We start from the raw sequence: 21,845 nt of genomic DNA on the forward strand, positions 1-21,845 counted from the left end.
CCCCACAGGGCCAGCTGGCAGCCCCAACCCCACCGGGTGGCAGGGCAGCCCGAACCCCCCCCCATGCCTGCCAGCAAGGAATCTGGCAGACCCAGGAAATGTGGACCAGACTTTAGCACACAGCTGGTCTGGGCCGCAGCTATGTGCTAATTGGGCCGCATGTGGCCCGCAGGGTCAGAACCGCTGGTCTGGGGATTTTCTTAGCTGTTGTTAAATGGGGAGAGAGTATGCTGGTAATGCTCACATGCTCACAGATATTTTTCAGCTGCAGTGACCTCTGTGACAATGTCTACACTATGGAGACAATAGTGGCTTAGTTATGTCACTGTAGCTATGCCAGTATAACCCGGTAATGTGGACATGGCCACAGAGCTCACTGTCGCTGAGAGACATCTGTGAGCATGTGAGCATTACCAACATACTCTCTCACTTTAACAAGCTTCTGTTGAGATGGAGGGGGATTTTTCTTTGCTGTAGAAACACCATTTCACCGAGCAACACTAGCTAGGTCAACAGACGCATTCTTCTATTGACCTAGAGTGGCTGTGTGTACACCAGGGGTTAGGTCCGTGTAGCTACAGCACTGAAAGGCACTGATTTTTCATACCCTGGAGGGCCATAGTTATATTGTCCTACATTTTAAGTGGAGACCAGGGTTTTTTTGTCAGCTGCACTCATGGAAATTGAAAGTTCCACGTGCTGTTCTGGGTGCTTAGAACACCCACTGTGCCTCACGTGCAGTCCTTACAGGACTCAGGCATGCCTCTGGTGTAAGACAGCCTGGGTTAGAGTGCCCCAAGAGGTTATAAACTTCACTGGTATAGTTGCCTGAGCTTGTATGCACCATGAGCCCCACGACACAGGTCTTCCTAAAGTTAGGTGTTACAAACTCCACCAGGATGTGCTGAGGGGGCGTATCACTTTCCAGCAGAGCTTAGGTCTCAAGGATCTCACAGGGGGCAGAACCCAGGACTGCTGGCAGGGTCCTCTGTTAATCTGTTGTGCCTAATGTCTCCAGCAGAGCAGAGGCTCTGAGAGAGGGTAGCCCCCTGAGTCCTGGGGGAAGTGTTTGCATTGGTTCAGTGGGGCTCATTTTCACTAGGTTTCACTGTATGTCTAAGACCATATGAGCCATATTAATGGAAGAGGATACATAACAGGACAGGCCTGGCTCCATGGCCAAACAACAGGTGACACAGGAAAAGAAAAAGCAGGAATTGAGCATGGAAGGGTGGCGGGAGGGAAGAAGGTGGGCTGGAGACTAACCAAGGAGAGGCTAGGATCTTCACATCTTTATGTTGCAGCATATAACTGAGATTCAGAGGCCGCTCAGGAGAAATATCATACTTGAGGCCTTCAGCCAGTCACCTGCAGGGCTCAGGAAGGATTTGTAGCTTGATGAACAATTGGCCAGGTGTGTTCTGGGTTTTGGGGTGCGGTTTTTTGTGTGTGTGCTTTCCTCTGAAGCAGCAGGGATTGGCCACAGCCGGGGATGGGACAGCCACATGGATTGGAAGAGTGCTCTGAGGCGGTACAAAAACTTATCTCTCTTAGATGCTGGCTGGTGTATCTCACTCTCATTCTCAGGGTCCATCTGATCTCCAGGTCGGGGTCAGGAAGGAATTTTCCCCCAGGTCAGATTGGCAGGGACCTTGGGGGTTTTCACCTTCCTCTGTAGCGTGGGGCATGTGTTGCTTTCTAGGATCATCCAGGCATGTCACACCTAAACAATTCCCTACCATTACTGGGGCCTTGAGCACTGGTGCACCCGTGGCACACAGTAGTTTAGTCTCCTGAGAACTGAAAAGCTTTAGTCTAACCCCAGTTATTGTGCTCAACACATGGGTAGAATGTAGTGACCTGTGAAGTACAGGAGGTCAGACTAGATGATGTAATGGTCCTTCTGGCCTTAAACTCCATGAATCTATGAAGTGTGGCAGAGGGATTGCCCAGTGCCCATGGGCTTGACAGCATGTCTCTTGGCAGGTGATGCTGGAGCAGATGCAGGGTGTGGTGCGCCTGGAGCTCTCTGGCTGCAATGACTTCACAGAAGCCGGCCTGTGGTCGAGCCTGAATGCTCGCATCACCTCCTTAAGCATCAGCGACTGCATCAATGTGGCTGATGATGCCATTGCCGCCATCTCCCAGCTGCTTCCCAACCTGACTGAGCTCAACCTGCAGGCCTACCACGTGACGGACACAGCCTTAGCCTACTTCACTGCCAAGCAGGGCTATACCACCCACACCCTGCGCCTCAGCTCCTGCTGGGAGATCACCAACCATGGGGTGGTCAACATGGTGCACAGCCTGCCCAACCTGACCGTGCTGAGCCTCTCTGGCTGCTCCAAGGTGACTGATGATGGGGTGGAGCTCGTGGCTGAGAACCTGCGGAAGCTGAGGAGCTTGGATCTCTCATGGTGCCCTCGGATCACTGACATGGCCCTGGAGTATATCGCCTGTGACCTGCATAAACTGGAGGAGCTCGTTCTTGACAGGTAGGTGGGTAGCTTTGATAACCCCTACTGTGTCGAGCTGAGACAGGAACAGCTGGGAGCACAACTAGCATTGCTCACCATTCCCTACAGAGCTTGCTGCTGGGAAAGGCTGGGATTAGAATAGCTGTCAGCTCCCCTATAGAGGGAGAAATGAGGACAATACAGCTCAAGATCCTGCTCCATTCCCTACAGCACCTCCTGATGGGAGAGGCTGGGGCTGGAGTAGCAGCAAGCTGCCTCTCATCACTGCTGAGAAGCAAGAATTGTGATGTTCTCCTCTGGTGTTATCTGGACCGGTGATCTGCTAGGTCACTCCAATCCTTGACTCTGGGAGTCAGCCTTACCCTGGTCTGCTGTGAGAACCCCCACTCCTGGGGTGTTCACGCACAGCCTCTGGCATGTAAGCTGCTCCTTGGATTGTGCAACTGAATAACACTAGCCAATATCTCTGGTCCCAGACACAACCCTAGGAACCTCTGACTTGCAGTGTCCAGTTATGCCCGCTGGATGCTACAAATTTATATGAGTTTGTCAATTTAACAAAGAAATTGATATGTACCCGACTTGTTATCCCAAGGGGAGTCTGACACGCTTCAAACTAAACGCACTGCTTCAGGTAGAATAAACAAAAAGATTAATTAACTACAAAGATAGATTTTAAGTGATTATAAGTCAAAGCATAACAAGTCATATTTGGTCAAATGAAATAAAAGCAAAATGCATTTTAAGCTGATCTTAACACTTTCAGTGCCCTTACAAACTTAGATGCTTCTCACCACAGGCCTTCAACTAGGCTCTCCCCTTTGATCAGCACTTCAGTCGCTTGGCGGGTGGTGTCTGTAGATGTAGGTGGAAGAGAGAGGAAGAGCATGGCATACGTCTTTCCTTTTTATCATGTCCTTTCTTCCCTCTTGGCTTTGCCCCCAACTTCACAGTCAGGTGAGCATTACCTCATCGTAGTCCCAAAATGACCAAAGGAAGGAGCGTGACTCACTCGAGAGTCCAACAGATCCTTTGTTGCTGTCTAGGCCAGTGTCCTTTGTTCCTGGGAGGCTGGGCTGGGTTTGTCCCATACATGCCCCGATGAGGTGTGAACTGCCCCTCTGCTTCTGAAGAGTTTTTGCCTGGGCTTGCTTTGAGCCATGAGGACACATTTTCAGCCTCATAACTATGTACATGAAATTACAACCTATAACATTACTATAACAGTGCTCAGTACATCATGAGCCTTCCGAAGACAGCTGACATGACAAACTTTGCATTAGATACCACACAATCATATTATAAGGATGAACATGGAGGTTCTGGGTGTTCCCCCGAGGTACAGAACATCACACCTCCCCCCTTAGAATCATAGAATCTCAGGGTTGGAAGGGATCTCAGGAGGTCATCTAGTCCAACCCCCCCCCATTCAAAGCAGGACCGATCCCCAATTTTTGCTCCAGATTCCTAAATGGCCCCCTCAAGGATTGAACTCACAACTGTGGGTTTAGCAGGCCAATGCTCAAACCACTGAACTATCCCTCCCCCTTAGTTTACTGCCAGAGGTTTAGTCACTGACTATTTCAAAGTTTGTGTTATAGTTCTTTTGGCATCCAGCCATTAAGGCCATGAGGCGGTGTGCCTCAGTTTCCCCATTCAGACACAGCAAACCAGGTTTTTTATGGTTTCTCTGCTGTGATCAGCTTTAAACCTGTTTACAGATATTAATTGAAAAGTAGCATTAACATAAGATTTAACATCAGTAACAAAATTCTTATCCCAAAACTTAACATTAATACCAACATTTTTATCACAGATGGTATTTACAAGTATCTTTATGACACCACGCCCTCTGTTCAGATAGTGTAGTTTGAGGGTAGTTTATTCATTACCCATGGTGTCCTTTGACTCTCTCCCATGTAATCAGTCACTGGCTTTTCCTTCCCTCCAGTGTTCCCATCTTTGTGGGCTCTTAATTTAATCATTTTTTCTGGAATTTTGGTGCCTCAGGGTCTGGCAAGATAGGTGTTCAGGGGGATCCTGCACATTGGCTGGCCCTTTGTGGAGCAGTCTCCCAACCCCAGGACTGTACATATGCAGAAAATCCAGTTTCCCTTTGGGGGTTACCCTGTGTTTCCCCTTCCCAGCACTGACTCCTTCCCTGACCCCTTTTCCTAGAGGACTATGATCTGTGCTCTGTGGGCAAGGTGTGTTTACTCTTTGATCAGATGCACCTTTTCCCAGCAGCTTTCCCATAACTGTTCTCTGTGTCTCACCAGCCTGGAAGAAAACACCCCCCTCTCTGCCGGTTGGGTCATTTGTATTCTGGCAAACTACCACCCTGGCAATTTCCTGGTCCCAACTCCTCTGCTGTCACAGGCATTGGAGCTGCATCTTGATTTAAAGAGACACAGTTACTTTCCAAAAAATTATCAGAAATAGCATCCTGAAAAATAGGGACCTGGATTGGGGTACCCTCCAGCATCCCTTTCCCTGTCCCTGAGAAGTCAGCTGTGTGACTGCTCCCCTCCAGGAGGTCAGTTACACCGTTCCTTCTCAAAACCTGAGTCACAGGCTGAGTGCCTGGGTGCACAGATGCTGATTCAGCCATCCTCCTAGTGTCCTGGGCATCCTGTCCCAAGTGACCAGTGAGGAGACATTCCTGTACCCCCACTATTCCTTCCCCAGTTTCCCCCTCTGGGCCCCCTCCTAAGACACATTTCTCTGTGCTCCCTAGGAAGGGCTCTATCTCTTGTTCATCTGCAAAACTTTGCCAGCTAACAACTGGGACAGTTTCCTTAATCACTGACAACACCTCTCCTGCCCCTGCGCCTGAGGGCATGTTGCCTTCTGCTGGAAAGGAGCTAGTCTCAGCCCCTCCCATACTCGGAAGCACCCCACTTCCCTGTGTTACAGAATCACAGGAATCCTCACCCACCTCAGTGGTTTCTGAGATGCCCTGCCCCTTCTCTGGGCTCTCCTCTGGGACACATTCCTCTAAGCTCCCTAGAGCTGATTTTGCCTCTGATTCAGCTGTGACCTGCTGGCATTACAACCTGGACAGTTCTCTCCCTGGCAGGCATTACACTCCCATCCCTTCCTGATGTGGTGTTGCCTCCAGCTGCAATGCAGGAGTTGGTCTCAACCACTGTCCCACCTGGAAGCATGTGGCTTCTCCCTGCTGCAGAAGAATCAAGGAGACTCTCTCCCATTCTCTCAGCAATTCCTGAGACCTTACCCTTTCCCTCAGGGGTCCCAGCATAAAGCTCCCTCCTGCTGCAGGCAAATACTTTAACCTGAGCTACATGGAAAAAATCATTACCAAGGAGCAGGTCAAACAGGAGGCGTTCTATTACCCTCACAGTCAAAACACTTTCCAAACCTTCCCACACCACATGGATTTTAGCTAGTGGTATGAGGAATCTGCTTTCGCCCATCCCCACAATCTCTGCCAGTTGGCCAGATAGCATACTGGCCTCTAGACCACACTCTGCTTAACCAGCGAGATCTGGGCCCCCGTATCCTTCTGCCCCAAGTACTCCCTGCCATTAATTTCGACAACCTTAACATGCTCAAGGTCTGGTTCTGCAGAAGCTAATCTCACAAAACCAACATGATAGGTTTCAATAGCTTGGGGGGGGGGGGGTTCTGTGTTGAGGACAGCTTTCACTCATTTTCCTGCTGTCCTGTTCTTAGTTTCCTTTCCTAAAATAAGCAACAGAAAATAACAAAACTGTGACCTCCTCCTGACTGTTCTTAGCCACTGCACTTCAGACTCACTTAAAGTGTGAACTCCACTTGGAGTAACAAGCTGCACATACACCCTGCTCGCTGCACCACTCTGACATTTCCCTCTGGTGTTGTCTGGACCAGTGATCTGCTAGGTAACTCCAATCCTCGACTCTGGGAGCCAGCCTTACCCTGCTCTGCTGTGAGAACCCCCTCTCCTGGGCTGTTCACGCACAACCTCTGGCATGTAAGCTGCTCTTTGGATTGTGCAACCGAATGACACTAGTCAATATCTCCGGTCCCAGACACAACCCTAGGAACCTCCATCTTGCAGTGTCCAATTATGCCCACTGGATGCTACAAGCTTATATGAGTTCATTAATTTAACAAAGAAATTGATATGTACCAGGCTGTTATTCCAAGGGGAGTCTCTGACATGCTTCAAACCAAATGCACTGCTTCAGGTAGAATAAACAGATTTACTAACTACAAAGATTGATTTATAATCACTTAAAATCTAAGTATAACAAGTCGTATTTGGTCAAATGAAATAAAAGCAAAATGCATTCTAAGCTGATCTTAACACTTTCAGTGCCCTTACAAACTTAGATGCTTGTCACCACAAGCTGGCTGGTTGCTCTTCAGCCAGGCTCCCCACTTGGATCAGCCCTTCGGTCGCTTGGTGTGGTGTCTGTAGATGTAGGTGGAAGAGAAGGAGCATGGCAAACATCTCTCCCTTTTATCATGTCCTTTCGTCCCTCTTGGCTTTGTCGTCCCCCACCTCATAGTCAAGTGAGCATTACCTCATTGTAGTCCCAAAATCACCAAAGGAAAGGGGGTAACTCACTCAAGAGTCCAACAGATCCTTTGTTGTTGCCTAGGCCAGTGTCCTTTGTTCCTGGGAGGCTGGGCTGGGTTTGTCCCATACATGCCCCGATGAGGTGTGAACTGCCCCTCTGCTCATGGAGAGTTTTTGCCTGGGCTTGCTTTAAGCCATGAGGACACATTTTCAGCCTTATAACTATATACGTGAGATTATAACCTACAACATTACTGTAACAATGCTCAGTACATCATGAGCCTTCTGATGACACCCAACATGACAAACTTTGCATTAGATATCACACAATCATATTATAAAGATGAACATGTGGGTGCTGGGTGTTCCCCTGAGGTACAGAACGTCACACAGTTGTGGTCAGAAATGCTACTGTGCTCCCTTCCCACCGTGAGCAGGGCACTATGAAATTCATGACTGTGAAAAATGCATCACAGACTGTGAAAACTGGTTTCCCCCCATGAAATCTGGTGTGCCTTTACCCCAGTGGTTCTCAAACTTTTGTACTGGTGACTCCTTTCACATAGGAAGCCTTTGAGTGCAACCCCTCCCCTTATAAATTAAAACTACTTTTTTATACATTTAACATCATTATAAATGCTGGAGGCAAAGCGGGATTTGGGGTGGAGGCTGACAACTTGCGAATCCCCCATGTAATCTCGCGACCCACTGAGAGGTCCCGACCCGCAATTTGAGAACCCCTGCTTAACCCTATACTATACAGATTTCACAGGGGAGACCAGCATTTCTCTAATTGGGGGTCCTTGCCACCCTTACTTCTATGCTGCCTTCAGAGCTGTGCGGCTGGAAAGTGGTGGCTATTGGCCAGACACCCAGCTCTGAAGGCAGTGCCACTACCAGCAGCAGCACAAAAGTCAGGGTGGCAGAACCATACCAGGCCACTCTTACTTCTGTGCTGCTGCTGGCGGCGGCTCTGCCTTCAGAGCTGGGCTCCCGGCCAGCAGCCGCCGCTCTCCAGCCGCCCAGCTCTGAAGGCAGCACCTCCAGCAGCAGCGCAGAAGGGTAGCAGTACTCCTACTCCCTACAACAACCTTGTGACACCCCCCCCACACACACACACACAACTCCTTTTTGGGTCAGGACCCCTACAATTACAACACCATGAAATTTCAGATTTAAATAGCTGAAATAATGAAATTTACAATTTTTAAAATCCTATGACTGTGAAATTGACCAAAGTGGACCATGAATTTGGTAGGGCCCTAACCATAAGGAAATGTCACTGGTGTGTTTCAGTTATGGATAACCCTCAGTCCCCACCAGAGGGTGAGGGTGGCACATGGAAAAGCATTTGGAAAGTTGTGAACTAAAACTGGCATTAAGACTCCAAACATGGTTTCTTCTCACAATGTAACATTTCCTCCTGGGCAATGTATGAAATGGAGAGAAATGGCAAAGAGAGAAGGGTGGGGAAAAGAGCGAGAAGGGAAGGTGAGGTATTATACCTTCCAGCCTTTGGGGGAAGATACATCCTGCTTCTGGCCCTGAGGTTGGAGGTGGGCCTGAATCAAATTCCCAGATCCAAGCTCTTGCTCTCCTTCCCCCAAATTTTGGGAAATCTGGATCAGAACTCTGCTCTTCAGGATCATTTCCACACCCTCTAGAATTCAGTTCAGAGGGATCCCACCCCACCCATAGACTCATAGACTCATAGATATTAAGGTCATAAGGGATCATTATGATCATCTAGTCTGACATCCTGCACAATGCAGGCCACAGAATCTCACCCACCCACTCCTGCAATAAACCTCTCACCTATGTCTGAGCTATTGAAGTCCTCAAATCATGGTTTAAAGACTTCAAGATGCAGAGAATCCTCCTGCAAGTGACCCGTGCCCCATGCTACAGAGGAAGGAAAAAAAACCCAGGGCCTCTTCTAATCTGCCCTGGAGGAAAATTCCTTCCCGACCCCAAATATGACGATCAGCTGAATCCCGAGTATGTGGGCAAGATTCACCAACCAGATACCTAGGAAAGAATTCTCTGTAGTAACTCAGATCCCACCCCATCTAACATCCCATCACAAGCCATTGGGCCTATTTACCATGAATAGTTAAAAGATCAATTAATTGCCAAAATCATGTTATCCCATCATACCATCTCCTCCATAAACTTATCGAGTCTAATCTTGAAGCCAGATAGGTCTTTTGCCCCCACTGCTTCCCTTGGAAGGCTATTCCAGAACTTTACTCCTCTGAGGGTTAGAAACCTTAGTCTAATTTCCAGTCTAAACTTCCCGATGGCCAGTTTATATTCATTTGTTCTTGTGTGCACATTGGTACTGAGCCTAAATAATTCCTCTCCCTCTCCGGTATTTATCGCTCTGATAAAAAGAAAAGGAGTACTTGTGGCACCTTAGAGACTAACCAATTTATTTAAGCATAAGCTTTCGTGAGCTACAGCACACTTCATTGGATGCATACTGTGGAAAGTGTAGAAGATCTTTTTATATACACACAAAGCATGAAAAAATACCTCCTCCCACCCCACTCTCCTGCTGGTAATAGCTTATCTAAAGTGATCACTCTCCTTACAATGTGTATGATAATCAAGTTGGGCCATTTTCAGCACAAATCCAGGTTTTCTCACCCCCCCCCCACACACACAAACCCACTCTCCTGCTGGTAATAGCTTATCTAAAGTATTTATAGAGAGCAATCATATCTCCCCTCAACCTTATTTTGGTTAGGCTAAACAAGCCAAGCTCCTTGAGCCTCCTTTCATAAGACAGGTTTTCCATTCCTCGGATCATCCTAGTAGCCCTTCTCTGTACCTGTTCAAGTTTGAATTCATCCTTCTTAAACATGGGAGACCAGAACTGCACACAATATTCCAGATGAGGTCTCACCAGTGCCTTGTATAACGGTACTAAAACCTCCTTATCTCTACTGGAAATACCTCGCCTGATGCATCCCAAGACTGCATTAGCTTTTTTCACGGCCATATCACATTGACAGCTCATAGTCATCCTGTGGTCAACCAATACTCCAAGGTCCTTCTCCTCCTCCATTACTTCTAATTGATGCGTCCCCAGCTTATAAATAAAATTCTTGTTATTAATCCCTAAATGCATGACCTTACACTTCTCACTATTAAATTTCATCCTATTACTATTACTCCAGTTTACAAGGTCATCTAGATCTTCCTGTATGATATCCCAGTCCTTCTCTAAATTGGCAGTATCTCCCAGCTTTGTATCATCCACAAACTTTATTAGCATACTCCCACTTTTTGTGCCAAGGTCAGTAATAAAAAGATTAAATAAAATTGGTCCCAAAACCGATCCCTGAGGAACTCCACTGGTAACCTCCCTCCAGTCTGACAGTTCACCTTTCAGTATGACCCGCTGTAGTCTCCCTTTTAACCAATTCCTTATTCACCTTTCAATTTTCATATTGATCCCCATCTTTTCCAAGTGTGAAGGCTCAACCCTCACTTCTCTGAACCTCCTCTGGAGCCAGCAGACCTGGACCTGGAAACTCAAAAAGAGCACAGCTATCTTCACTAGCTATCTTGCTCTGAGGCCAGAAGTATCTAAAGAGCCTTCCTCATGGAGTTCTTGTGCATTAGTTCATGCCAATGCAAAGAGCATGATGAAAAAGTGGTGGGAGGAGGAGGGGGAATGAACCAAACTTGTTGAACCTCCTGGGTTTGTTTGGAGTCGTGCGGTTGCATGGTTTGCATCTGCTCTGCACCCACTAGCCCACCTCTGCTAAACAGATTGCGCATGATGCTGAGAGCACTATGCGGTGCCTTGCATAATGTTGTCAATCCCATTGATCCTTGGAGCTCCGGGGCCAGATCCACAGCTGCTGTAAGCTATCAGAACACTGTTCAGTGGAGCCTTGTTGATTTACAACAGCTGAGGATCTGGACTTGAGGTTGCTAAGGTGAAGGATGGGAGCAAGTTTATATGTGCTGGACAGTCTCCTTCCTCCCTCCCTGCTCTTCCGTTCTCACTTTTATGTCATGTCAGAAGCCTTCAGCAGGCAGCTTGCTGCATGCTCCTTTCCCACCACACCTATCCTGCCAGCCTCTTCTTCCACATGCAACATCTTCCATGCTCCCTACCTCTCACAGTCTCTGCTCTCTGAGCCACCCATCCCCTGCTGCTTTCTTGTGTAACATAGGGGAAAAGGGCGCAGGCCTCTGAGGCAGGAAGGAGGTCCCTGCCGGGGAGTGAAAGCAGGATGGTTTAGGATTGGCCCCATTCTGGAGGCCCAACCTGACCTGATTCCTCCTCCCACTAGCCACAGGACTCCCTTGTACGGGGATGCTTCCTGGAGACTTCTTCCTTAAGCCAGGAAATGGGCCAGTCCTGATGGTATAAAGCACCCAGTGCCAGTATCTCAAAGAAAGAAAGGATCTCCTATTGAATGGAGGGCTCATCTCCAAAGGGAGATGCAGGTGACAATGGGCAGAGAAGAGTGTGTTGACCAGTAAGTATAGTGGAAGAAAATTCAAGTAAAGAATGCCAGACTATCATAGGGTGTGGCTACTCCAAAATGCCCCCAGCTATTGAATGTGGCACTGCCCGCACTCCCTGCCTCAGTTTCCTTCTCCCAAGATAGGTCTCCTCACCTCTCCATGCACTGGTCTGTTTTGGGGATATGCCTTAGCTCTCTGGCCAAGTCCCAGACAAACTTATTCCCTCCCCAGAGAGCAAAAGTCTAAATGTAAAAGTCCCAACAAACAAAAGGTTCTTCTGGGCACTGGGGCTTCTCTTCAACCCGCCCTCTGAGTTACCTTTGTGAGTCTTTCTGGCTCTGGGAGAGAGCACTAGGCACATAGGCTGGTTCCCTTGAAGTACCATTCTCAGACCCTGGCTCAAGGGGACCCCTGTTTACTCCCTGTGGTTTCAGGTCCCAAACTGATCTCTCTCAGTCCTTTTATAAGGCCCAGGTGTCCCGTAAACTACTATCTGACCCTTCATAGGTCCCGCCCACTCAAACTGAGAAGCAGCTAACTAATAGTGGGTCCCATCTCTCCTTAAAGGCACCAGTCATCCTGCAACAACAAGCACCTGCTGTGGTTGCCTGGTCTGACCTGATTTGGGTCATAGAGTCTCTCCAACAGCCTCTCTAATCCAGATCCTCAGTTGGCATAAACTGGCATAGCACCAGTGAAGTCAGAGGGCTACACTCTCTTATACTTCCTGGGGATCTGGCCCTCCCTCTACAGTCATGGCTGTTCTTCCTGTTCTGTGTCTCACAGTGTGTGTGCCCTCAAGTGCCAGTGGATATGTCACCATAGAATCCTGCTTTTCCCCAGCATTGGAGAAGTAGAATTCAGGTAGTTCCTTATGTGGAGACCATAGAGAGCCAACCAGTACTGAGGTTGCTATTGACTAGTGGTGTTTTTTTTTTTTTTGTGAGCCTAGTGCTGATTAGAGAGCCCTGGGAATGAATTCTCTGTTTCCCCACAGATTGGGGAGGGCGTGGGCATCATCAGTGCAACCTTCCCTGGACACTGCCTGGTCACTGCTCTGTAGACATTGTGGCACTCTGTACCTCGGGGGAACACTCTGCATCCCCATGTTCATCCTTATAATATGATTGTGTGGTATCCAGTGCAAAGTTTGTGATGTCGGGTGTCTTCGGAAGGCTCATGATGCACTGAGCATTATTGTTCTAGTAATTTTATAAGTTGTAATTTCATGTATGTAGTTATGAGGCTGAAAATGTATCCTCATGGCTTAAAACAAGGCAAAACTCTCCAGGAGCAGAGGGGCAATTCACACCTCATCAGGGCATGTATGGGACAAACCCAGCCCAGCCTCACAGGAACAAAGGACACTGGCCTAGGCAGCAACAAAGGATCTGTTGGACTCTAAAGTGAGTCACCCCTCTTCCCTTGGTCAGTTTGGGACTACGATGGGGTAACGCTCACCTGACTCTGAAGGTGGTGGTGGTGGGGGGGGGCAAAGCCAAGAGGGAAGAAAGAACATGATAAAAGGGAGAGACGTTTCCCATGCTTTCTCTCTTCCACCTCCATCTACAGACACCACCACCAAGTGACTGAAGCGCTGATCAAAGGGGAGAGCCTGGCTGAAGAGCAACCAGCCAGCCTGTGGTGAGAAGCATCTAAGTTTGTAAGGGCATTGAAAGTGTTAAGATCAGCTTAGAATGCGTTTTGCTTTTATTTCATTTGACCAAATATGACTTGTTGTTTTTTGATTTATAATCACCTAAAATCTATCTTTGTAGCTAATTAATCTTTTTGTTTATTCTACCTGAAGCAGTGTGTTTGGTTTGAAGCCTGTCAGACTCCCCTTAGGACAACAAGCCTAGTAGATATCAATTTCTTTGTTAAATTGATGAATTCATATAAGCTTGCAGCGTCCAGTGGGCATAACTGGACACTGCAAGACAGAGGTTTCTAGGGTTGTGTCTGGGGACAGGAGATATTGGCTAATGTCATTCGGTTGCACAATCCAAGAAGCAGCTGGCCAAAAGTGCTCACTCACTTAGCTGGGAGAAGCTTACATGATAGAGGCTGTGCGTGAACAGCCCAGGAGTGGGAGTTCTCACAGCGCAACAGGGTAAGGCTGGCTCCCAGAGTTGAGGATTGGCATCCTAGCAGATCACCGGTCCAGATAATACCAGGAGAACATCACTGACACCACTGTGACATGGGTATGAAGTTCAGGCTCTATGCACAGCCCATCTGAGCTTCTCTTATGAGACAGCCAAAGAAGCTGACAATTGCGGTGGTAGCTTTTGTGAAGTGGACACCTCTGTGTGAGACTCACTTTACCCAGGGCCACCAAACAGTCATCTACGATCTGTATTGTAGGTGATGTGAGCTAGAGGCAAAAGGCTCATTAAGACCCCCAGTTCCCCCAATCCTGTAATTCTTTTAAGCAGAGGGTAGGAGGTGCAGGAGGTGAAGGAAGAGGAAGAAGCACAAGATACTGAGGATATCTGAGGCTGAAGGCCTTGCTGTTAGCTAGGCATCAGAACACAGGGAGGACTTCTGTTCTCCACCAGATGCCTGTGCATCTGAAAGCTAGTGGGGAGTGTCTGTTCCATTTAGTAACTTAGTAACACAGAGGAGCCAGTTCAGGAGGTATGAATTGTTTGGGGTAGATGTTAGGTTTCCGCCTCCCTTCCCTACTGGCATCTTTCTTGTGATACTGTGCTTCTGTCTGCAGGTGTGTGCGGATTACAGACACTGGACTCAGTTACTTATCCACCATGTCATCCCTTAGGAGCCTGTACCTCCGCTGGTGCTGCCAGGTAGGTGAACAGAAAAGGACAATGCAATGCTAGGGTTACATCTCCTTCGAAGCATCTCCCCAGTAGGAAGCGACTAACCCACTGGAACATGGTTCTGCTATTAAATCTTCCCCTCTGCTTTCTCTCTGCAATGGCTGCCTCAGCTACTGTGCTTTGAGATCAATGGATGAAAAATGCTGTGTCAGTGATAAGTAACATGATTGTGAAGATAACAGCAACTTGCCTGGGGCACTATTATTAAGTGTGGATAAAGCTACCCAAAACCTCTCCGGGGAATGCATGTGGAGCTTGTAGAATACATGGCATTTGATGCAGAGCAAAATGGCTCACTGCAAGTAGATACTCAGTAAGTTAGCAAGTAGCGAGTATTGGTGTCTATTGATTAGAGCAGTGAACTGAGAGTCAGGGGATGTGGGGTCTATCTCAGCTCTGACTTTGGTCAAGACATATAACCTCTCTGCCTAATTTTCCCCATCAGTCAAAGGGGAATGATCCCAGTCGAGAGGTGAGTACACAGTGCTTAGCTGCTTGTGAAAAGCAAAGTAGAGTTCATTTTTCTAGTTCTGTATTGACAGTCCAGGATGCCTTCCTCCCTATTCTGTCATTTTAGGTGCAAGACTTTGGTCTGAAGCATCTCCTGGGCATGAGAAGTTTGCGTCTGTTGTCTCTTGCTGGTGAGATCCAAACACTGGTTTATTCTTGAGATGATAGACTGGTTTCTGGAGAAGGGGAAGCCTCAGCTTGGGGACAGGGCCATGACACAAGGGATAATCCTGGCCATGTCACAGCCTCGTGAATGACCGCTAGGATGTCATGGGAGAATGTTTCTGGGCCATGACACAATGGTGGGCTGGCAGCATGATCTTCCAGCCTGGAATTACCCTTTGTGGAGGGTAAAATTGGCTGGTGACAGGCAATTGCAGGAAGCAGGTCAGCCCCTGTAAAAAGCAGAGGGGCAAGGAGAAGACCCGTCCTCCTACTCTCTCTGTTGACGAAAGGAGACAGTGGAGGAAGCCAGTCCAGACAACTGGAGGATTTCCTTCACCTGGACATTCCATGCTGTCTCCCACTGGCTGTGTCAATTACTGTCACCCCACTCGCTTTATCTAGTGTCCTGTTTGTTCTTTCCCTGGGATACTCCAGCTAGAGCCCATCTCCCACTCTGGACAGCAGCACTCCCAAGTTCTCTCTGAACTCATGGGGCCTGGTTGTCAGAAGTCCTGAGCACCCACCAGTCAGACTGAAATCAAGTGAAGAAGTGCTCAACACTTCTGAAAATCAGACCCAAAGGGCCAAATTCCACCCTAGGGTCTGCAGAGTGCCCAGTCACTACAATTCCTGACAGCTCCACACAGGGCAGGGACTGAGCCAGAGGGCTTCATTTCTTGCAACCCACCTCAGCCTTCAAGGCATGACTTTTACCACCACCTTTCCAAGCAGCTTGAATTGGAGTCCTGGTTCTTCAAAGGAGTTCTGAGTTGCCTGAAAGTGTTTGACTGGAATGGATGTACCAATGTGAATTAATTGTGTTTGCCCTGCTCCATCACGAGACCTTTCCTTCATTACCAAGGAAAGCCTGATGGAGAAGCTTGAGCTTCATTCTCCTCACTCTGACACTGGTGTCAATCAGGAGTATGAGCATCTCAGAGCAGACCCCATGGATTCTAAAGATTCTCATAGGCTACAAGTCAATGGAGAATACTAGAAATTAGGGCTGGCAGGGCCCCCAAGAGGTCACCTAGTCCATCCCACTGGTGCTAACCCTCGTGCAAGCTTGTTCTCCCCCCAGTGAGCGTCACAGCAATGTGACATTTTTTGTGTCAACACCACCCTGCAGTGACCTGCCCTCCCATCTGTTCATGGTTTATGCCACTCATGCCCCTTCACTGAATTTATGTCCTCATTTGCTCTGCTCTGCTAACAGAGCTACTGCTCAACCTGCCCAGGACCCAGATGCGGAGGACAGCATAAGTTAAAGACTCATACTGAGATAATCGTGCTAGGAAGCTAGGAACAACCTCAGGTCAGTTTCTTTGGCACAACAATAATTGCTTGCATCTCACATTCATGAATCAGCTTTTCTAATATAAATTACTTAAAATAACCATTGTGAGATTAGATCATTTGTTTAGTTGTGAGATGATGGTAGATTTGGGTCCAAAAGGAGGGCTGGCCTTTGTCAAGAGGGCATTTGTGAGGTATGATCATGGAGCCATTGTTATGCTCTCAGCAGAGCTATTCCTACTCCATGGCTCACCTGACTGCTTCCTCCGCTGGTTTCTGCAAAGAGAAAAAACATGTTTCCCTCTGAATCAAAACAGCAGCAGCACTTTTGAGCATCATTCAAACCCTGATGACTGAATAAGAAAATAGCACAAAAGGTTTCCTGTTAGTCACTTTAAGTTTACTGGCTTTCTGAATGAGGCTTGGGGACAAATGGTCTCTGCGCTACTTACAGTGGTGCAAATCAGGAGTGACTCCATTAATGTCCACAGAGTTATGCCAGCATAAAGGAGATCAGATCATAGAATCATAGAATCATAGAATATCAGGGTTGGAAGGGACCCCAGAAGGTCATCTAGTCCAACCCCCTGCTCAAAGCAGGACCAATTCCCAGTTAAATCATCCCAGCCAGGGCTTTGTCAAGCCTGACCTTAAAAACCTCTAAGGAAGGAGATTCTACCACCTCCCTAGGTAACGCATTCCAGTGTTTCACCACCCTCTTAGTGAAAAAGTTTTTCCTAATATCCAATCTAAACCTCCCCCACTGCAACTTGAGACCATTACTCCTCGTTCTGTCATCTGCTACCATTGAGAACAGTCTAGAGCCATCCTCTTTGGAACCCCCTTTCAGGTAGTTGAAAGCAGCTATCAAATCCCCCCTCATTCTTCTCTTCTGCAGGCTAAACAATCCCAGCTCCCTCAGCCTCTCCTCATAACTCATGTGTTCCAGTCCCCTAATCATTTTTGTTGCCCTTCGCTGGACTCTCTCCAATTTATCCACATCCTTCTTGAAGTGTGGGGCCCAAAACTGGACACAGTACTCCAGATGAGGCCTCACCAATGTCGAATAGAGGGGGATGATCACGTCCCTCGATCTGCTCGCTATGCCCCTACTTATACATCCCAAAATGCCATTGGCCTTCTTGGCAACAAGGGCACACTGCTGACTCATATCCAGCTTCTCGTCCACTGTCACCCCTAGGTCCTTTTCTGCAGAACTGCTGCCTAGCCTAGCCATTCGGTCCCTAGTCTGTAGCTGTGCATTGGGTTCTTCCGTCCTAAGTGCAGGACCCTGCACTTATCCTTATTGAACCTCATCAGATTCCTTTTGGCCCAATCTTCCAATTGGTCTAGGTCCTTCTGTATCCTATCCCTCCCCTCCAGCGTATCTACCACTCCTCCCAGTTTAGTATCATCTGCAAATTTGCTGAGAGTGCAATCCACTCCATCCTCCAGATCATTTATGAAGATATTGAATAAAACCGGCCCCAGGACCGACCCTTGGGGCACTCCACTTGATACCGGCTGCCAACTAGACATGGAGCCTCATTCAAACTGGCCTTATGTCCTATAGTGGATGGATGCAGTGCTGCTGAGGAGGTCTAATTGGGTGGATTGGTCATGCTACCTGCAGATGGGAGAGCATGATACAGCAGCCCTCCCCAGCCCCAGAGACTCAGGCTGTCTCCCCCGACAGACATCTCTGCTGTCATATGGTATGTCTACACTGTAAAAAAAGACTACTTGCACTGTGGGGCTCGAAATAGCTGTATAGATGTTTGGGCTCAGGCTGGAGGGTCTGAAACCCAGTGAGGGTGGAGGGTCTTGAAGCCCAGGCTGCATCCCAAGCCCAAATGTCCACACTGCTATTTTTAGCTGTGTAGCACGAGTCCGAGTCCATTGACCTGAGCTCTGAGATTCATTGCCGTGAGGGGGTTTTACAGTGCAGACGTACCCCTAGAGTTTAAGGCCAGAAGAGACCCCCAGATCATCTTGTCCCACCCTCCAGTCTTTCACAGGCCACCAACACCCTCCAGCACCTGCACACCAATCTCAGCAACCAGCATTAGATCAAATCATTGGAGCCCTCAGGAGACTGAACTATTGTGTGCCAAGTCAGAGAATAGGAAGGACTGAGGTTCACCATTGCCCTAAGCTCCTTTGATGGTAGGAAATTGATTTAGTGGGATACACCCAGATGATCCTAACAGGGCCGACAGGCAGGGGACAAGTGATGGAGCCTGATGGCATTACTCTCCCTTTTGCAGCTGGTATTTTGAGATGGGCTTGACTGATAGCAATCCAACCCACACCCCACAAAGCAGAGGGGTGGCTAAGTTCTTCCATGTCTACCGTACATCATAGCTTCTTGCTCACTGGGCATTTCCACCTTCTGGTTTCAGGCTGCCCCCTGCTGACCACCACTGGGCTCTCAGGCCTTGTTCAACTTCAAGATCTGGAAGAGCTGGAGCTGACCAACTGTCCTGGTGCCACCCCGGAGCTGTTCAAGTATTTCTCCCAGCACCTGCCGCACTGCATGGTAATCGAATAAGCAGCCCCAAGGATTGGCCAACCTTTGGAGCTGTCTCCTTCAATCCCAACCCAACACTGGTCAACCAACCAGAGTTATCATTTTGTTTTAATTTTGTTATGTTTTGGGAGAGATGCTAACGACTATGTTGATTTAAACCACTCACCATGTGTACAGCAATCAAGAGTTAGTTAATCACATCAACGCATTGGATGAGGACACCTAGAGAGAGGGGTATTTGCGGTCTCCGTAGAGATGGGCACCCATCTGTTCCATAAGACAAAACCTCCTGCAAGAATCTCTCTGCAAAGTTTGTAAATTTTCCACGCCTCCATCATCACTCATCTTCTTTGTAATGGTCTGTCCTGAAAAAAAAAGTTAAAAAACACAGCCAAACAAAAAACCAACAAAAAATGAGCAAACAAAACAAAGCAAATGAATGACCATGATTGGAGAGTTGGGGTGGGTTGGCACGGTTTCATGTCCTGCATGGTGTCCCACTCAGTGCTGGATCCCATGTGGTTTCTGCCCAATGTCTCATGTCACAGCAGTTAGAAGTTCCTTCTGAGACCCCCCACACTTCTGGGGGTCTTGGCGGTGAGTCTGGGGGAGGGGCCTGATTGGAGCCCCTCCCCATTCTGGGTTCTGTGTTTCCATCATGGCATATGTTGGCAGGAGATGAGACAGAAAGCTTAGAAGAAAAGAGGAGAATCCTGAGGGACAGAGAGACTCGAAGGAGAAAGGATGAAATTCCTGATGCCATGTGTTTGCTCTGTCTCTTAATTACTTCAGCGGGACACTGCAGGGTCTGCCACGCTGGAGACATTTTAAAAAATAAACCGACCAACGCTGTGAAAGAGAAGCACAGGGCCCGTTCTGAGGCTTTTGGCAGGCCGGGTGTCTTCTGCTCCCGAAGATGGAGCTGATATGCTGCCCATGATCGTCTTGTCTTCATTGAAAACATGGATCCGTGAGCAAGTTTCCTGAGAAACAAACAAACCCAACTCCCCACCCAATCCTCTGAAAACCCAATAGCCCCAAGGTCACATGATCTGGGGTAGATGGTCGCCTACTGCTGTTTTCATTTTGTTAATAAGATGTTCTTCTCAGAATAACCTGCAGCCTTCGCATGCTAGCTTGCTTCAGTCTTGTGGTAAGGTAGGTTCTGGAATGCATAGGGGCTGGGAGGGTCTATGGGGCAGCCCTCTGCCCAGCTCCAGTTCTCTTCCAGTGTGAAGCTGGTGTGGCTTTGTATCCAATCCACATACATTTATTGGAGTACAGGTTTAACTGTGGGAGCTAGGAGCCTAAAGCAGCTCCGCCTCCTTCACCTGCCTGAGCCTCCTTCAACTATCTCCCTTCTAGAGCTGCAGGCTCAAGAAGGGGTGAGAAAGCTATGGCGTCCTACTGGGCTTGATTTGTGGCAGCATGCCTTATGCCTGGCAGCATCTTTCCCCAGGCTCACCTCGAGGCCAGCTCAGTTCTAGGACAGAGGGAAGGCTGGCAGCACATCAATCAGACCAGCCTGGGATCCTACGAAGGCAGTGGGCCCTAAACTGTGGGGTGCAGTCCCCAGGGGGGTGCGGAGGAACTTCCAGGGTGCCCTTTGCTCTGTCCCCAGCTCATCTCCAGCCCCACCCAGGCCCCAGCCCCAGTTGTAGCCCCCAGCCCCAGTTTAGGGTTACCAGGTTATTCACAGTAACAAGCCTCTGCCACTGGGGGATGGGGGGGGCTGTGGAGGCAGGAAGAGTAGCAGCTGCTACTGGAGCCTGGAGGAGCACTCAGCACCCGCTCCAGCCAAGAGAGGTACTGGAGGCTTCCCCATCCTACTCCACTCACCCCTCCACCCCGGAGCATGGCTCCCACACCCCTGTCCTGCTCCACTCATTCCCCACCCCCAGAGCACAGCTCTCCCTGCCTCATCCTGCCCCACTTACCCCCACCCCTAGAGCATGGCTCTCTCGCCTCTGTCCTGCTCCACTCATTCCCCACCCCCGGAGCACGGCTCCCCCTCCCCTGTCCTGCCTCACTCACCCACCCCCCGGGGGCCCTGGACCAAGTAAGGAGCGGTGCAATCAAAAAAGTTTTGAGACTACTGTACGAAGGTGACCACCTTTTCAAAATGCAACAATGGAACACATGCAGGGGTCCCGCCCCCTTCAGTGGCCCCAGCCCCTACTCCTCCTCTTCCCCCTGAGGCCCCACCCCCTGGGCAGGCCAGAAGCCAGAGCCAAGCAGTAGTAAGAGCCTCCCAGGCAACCTGGGCTGCTGTGGGGAGCCCTGGGCCTGTGTCCCCACCTCCTTGGGGCATGCAGTTCAGGGCAGGTAGAGGAATCCACAGCAGCCCAGACTCCCTGGATGGCTCTAACTACTGCCCAGCCTGGCCAGCAGCAGAGCCTCGGAGGGCGGGGGGGGGGAGAGGAGGAGCAGGAGCGGGACGTCACGGTGGGGTGGGGCTAAGGCCCATCTCAGCTCCTGGAAAGAGGCTGGCACTGCCCCCTGAACCTCAGGCAGGGGCAGAGCAGCACTGCTGGGAATCCAGGACAAATGTCCCAGAGTCATTCAGCCCAGTACCGGGTCTTGAACTCTGCATTTCTGGGCTGTCCTGCCCAATTCAGGACAGGGTGGTCACCCTAGATACTGGCTTTTCCCTTCTTGCTACTCTGCCCTCCAGACCACTTGTGGCTCCAAGGGGGAGGCTTTCCCATGCTGCTTTCAGGCAGCTACCACTTTGACCTGCTGCTGGGCCCTGGCTCAAAGGAGCCCTTTACATCTCCCTGTGGCCTACCCACTGTCAGAAGCTGCCAGCAGGGTCCCCTACCCCTGATGCATCAGGAGGTGGCTAGGGCCCCAGTGCCTGAGCAGCACCTGGGTGCTTGGAGAATGTCCCCTGTGCTGCACTCAGGTCCCAGTCCAGGTGGGGCAGGGGGGATCTGAGAGAGGAAAGACCGGCTCAGCTGTACTGTCCGCAGCCCAAACCAGCTCTCATCAGCTGGGCTCTTTAGTCT

General features: G+C 49.2%; 1 protein-coding gene across 1 annotated transcript in view; it reads left to right on the forward strand.

The window, feature by feature from the left end:
- Positions 1–21,229, forward strand: part of FBXL16 (F-box and leucine rich repeat protein 16) — a 74,608-nt gene extending 53,379 nt beyond the window's left edge. Inside the window, exons 3-6 of the mRNA XM_073363060.2 lie at positions 1,987–2,495; positions 14,219–14,303; positions 14,914–14,977; positions 18,710–21,229. Of these exons, the coding sequence (XP_073219161.1) occupies positions 1,987–2,495; positions 14,219–14,303; positions 14,914–14,977; positions 18,710–18,858 (807 nt within the window). The 3' untranslated portion in view covers positions 18,859–21,229. The remainder of the gene's footprint in view (positions 1–1,986; positions 2,496–14,218; positions 14,304–14,913; positions 14,978–18,709) is intronic.
- Positions 21,230–21,845: the final 616 nt, after the last annotated feature.

This window comes from Lepidochelys kempii, chromosome 10, assembly GCF_965140285.1.
Source record: "Lepidochelys kempii isolate rLepKem1 chromosome 10, rLepKem1.hap1, whole genome shotgun sequence".
Taxonomy (NCBI): Eukaryota; Metazoa; Chordata; order Testudines; family Cheloniidae; genus Lepidochelys; species Lepidochelys kempii.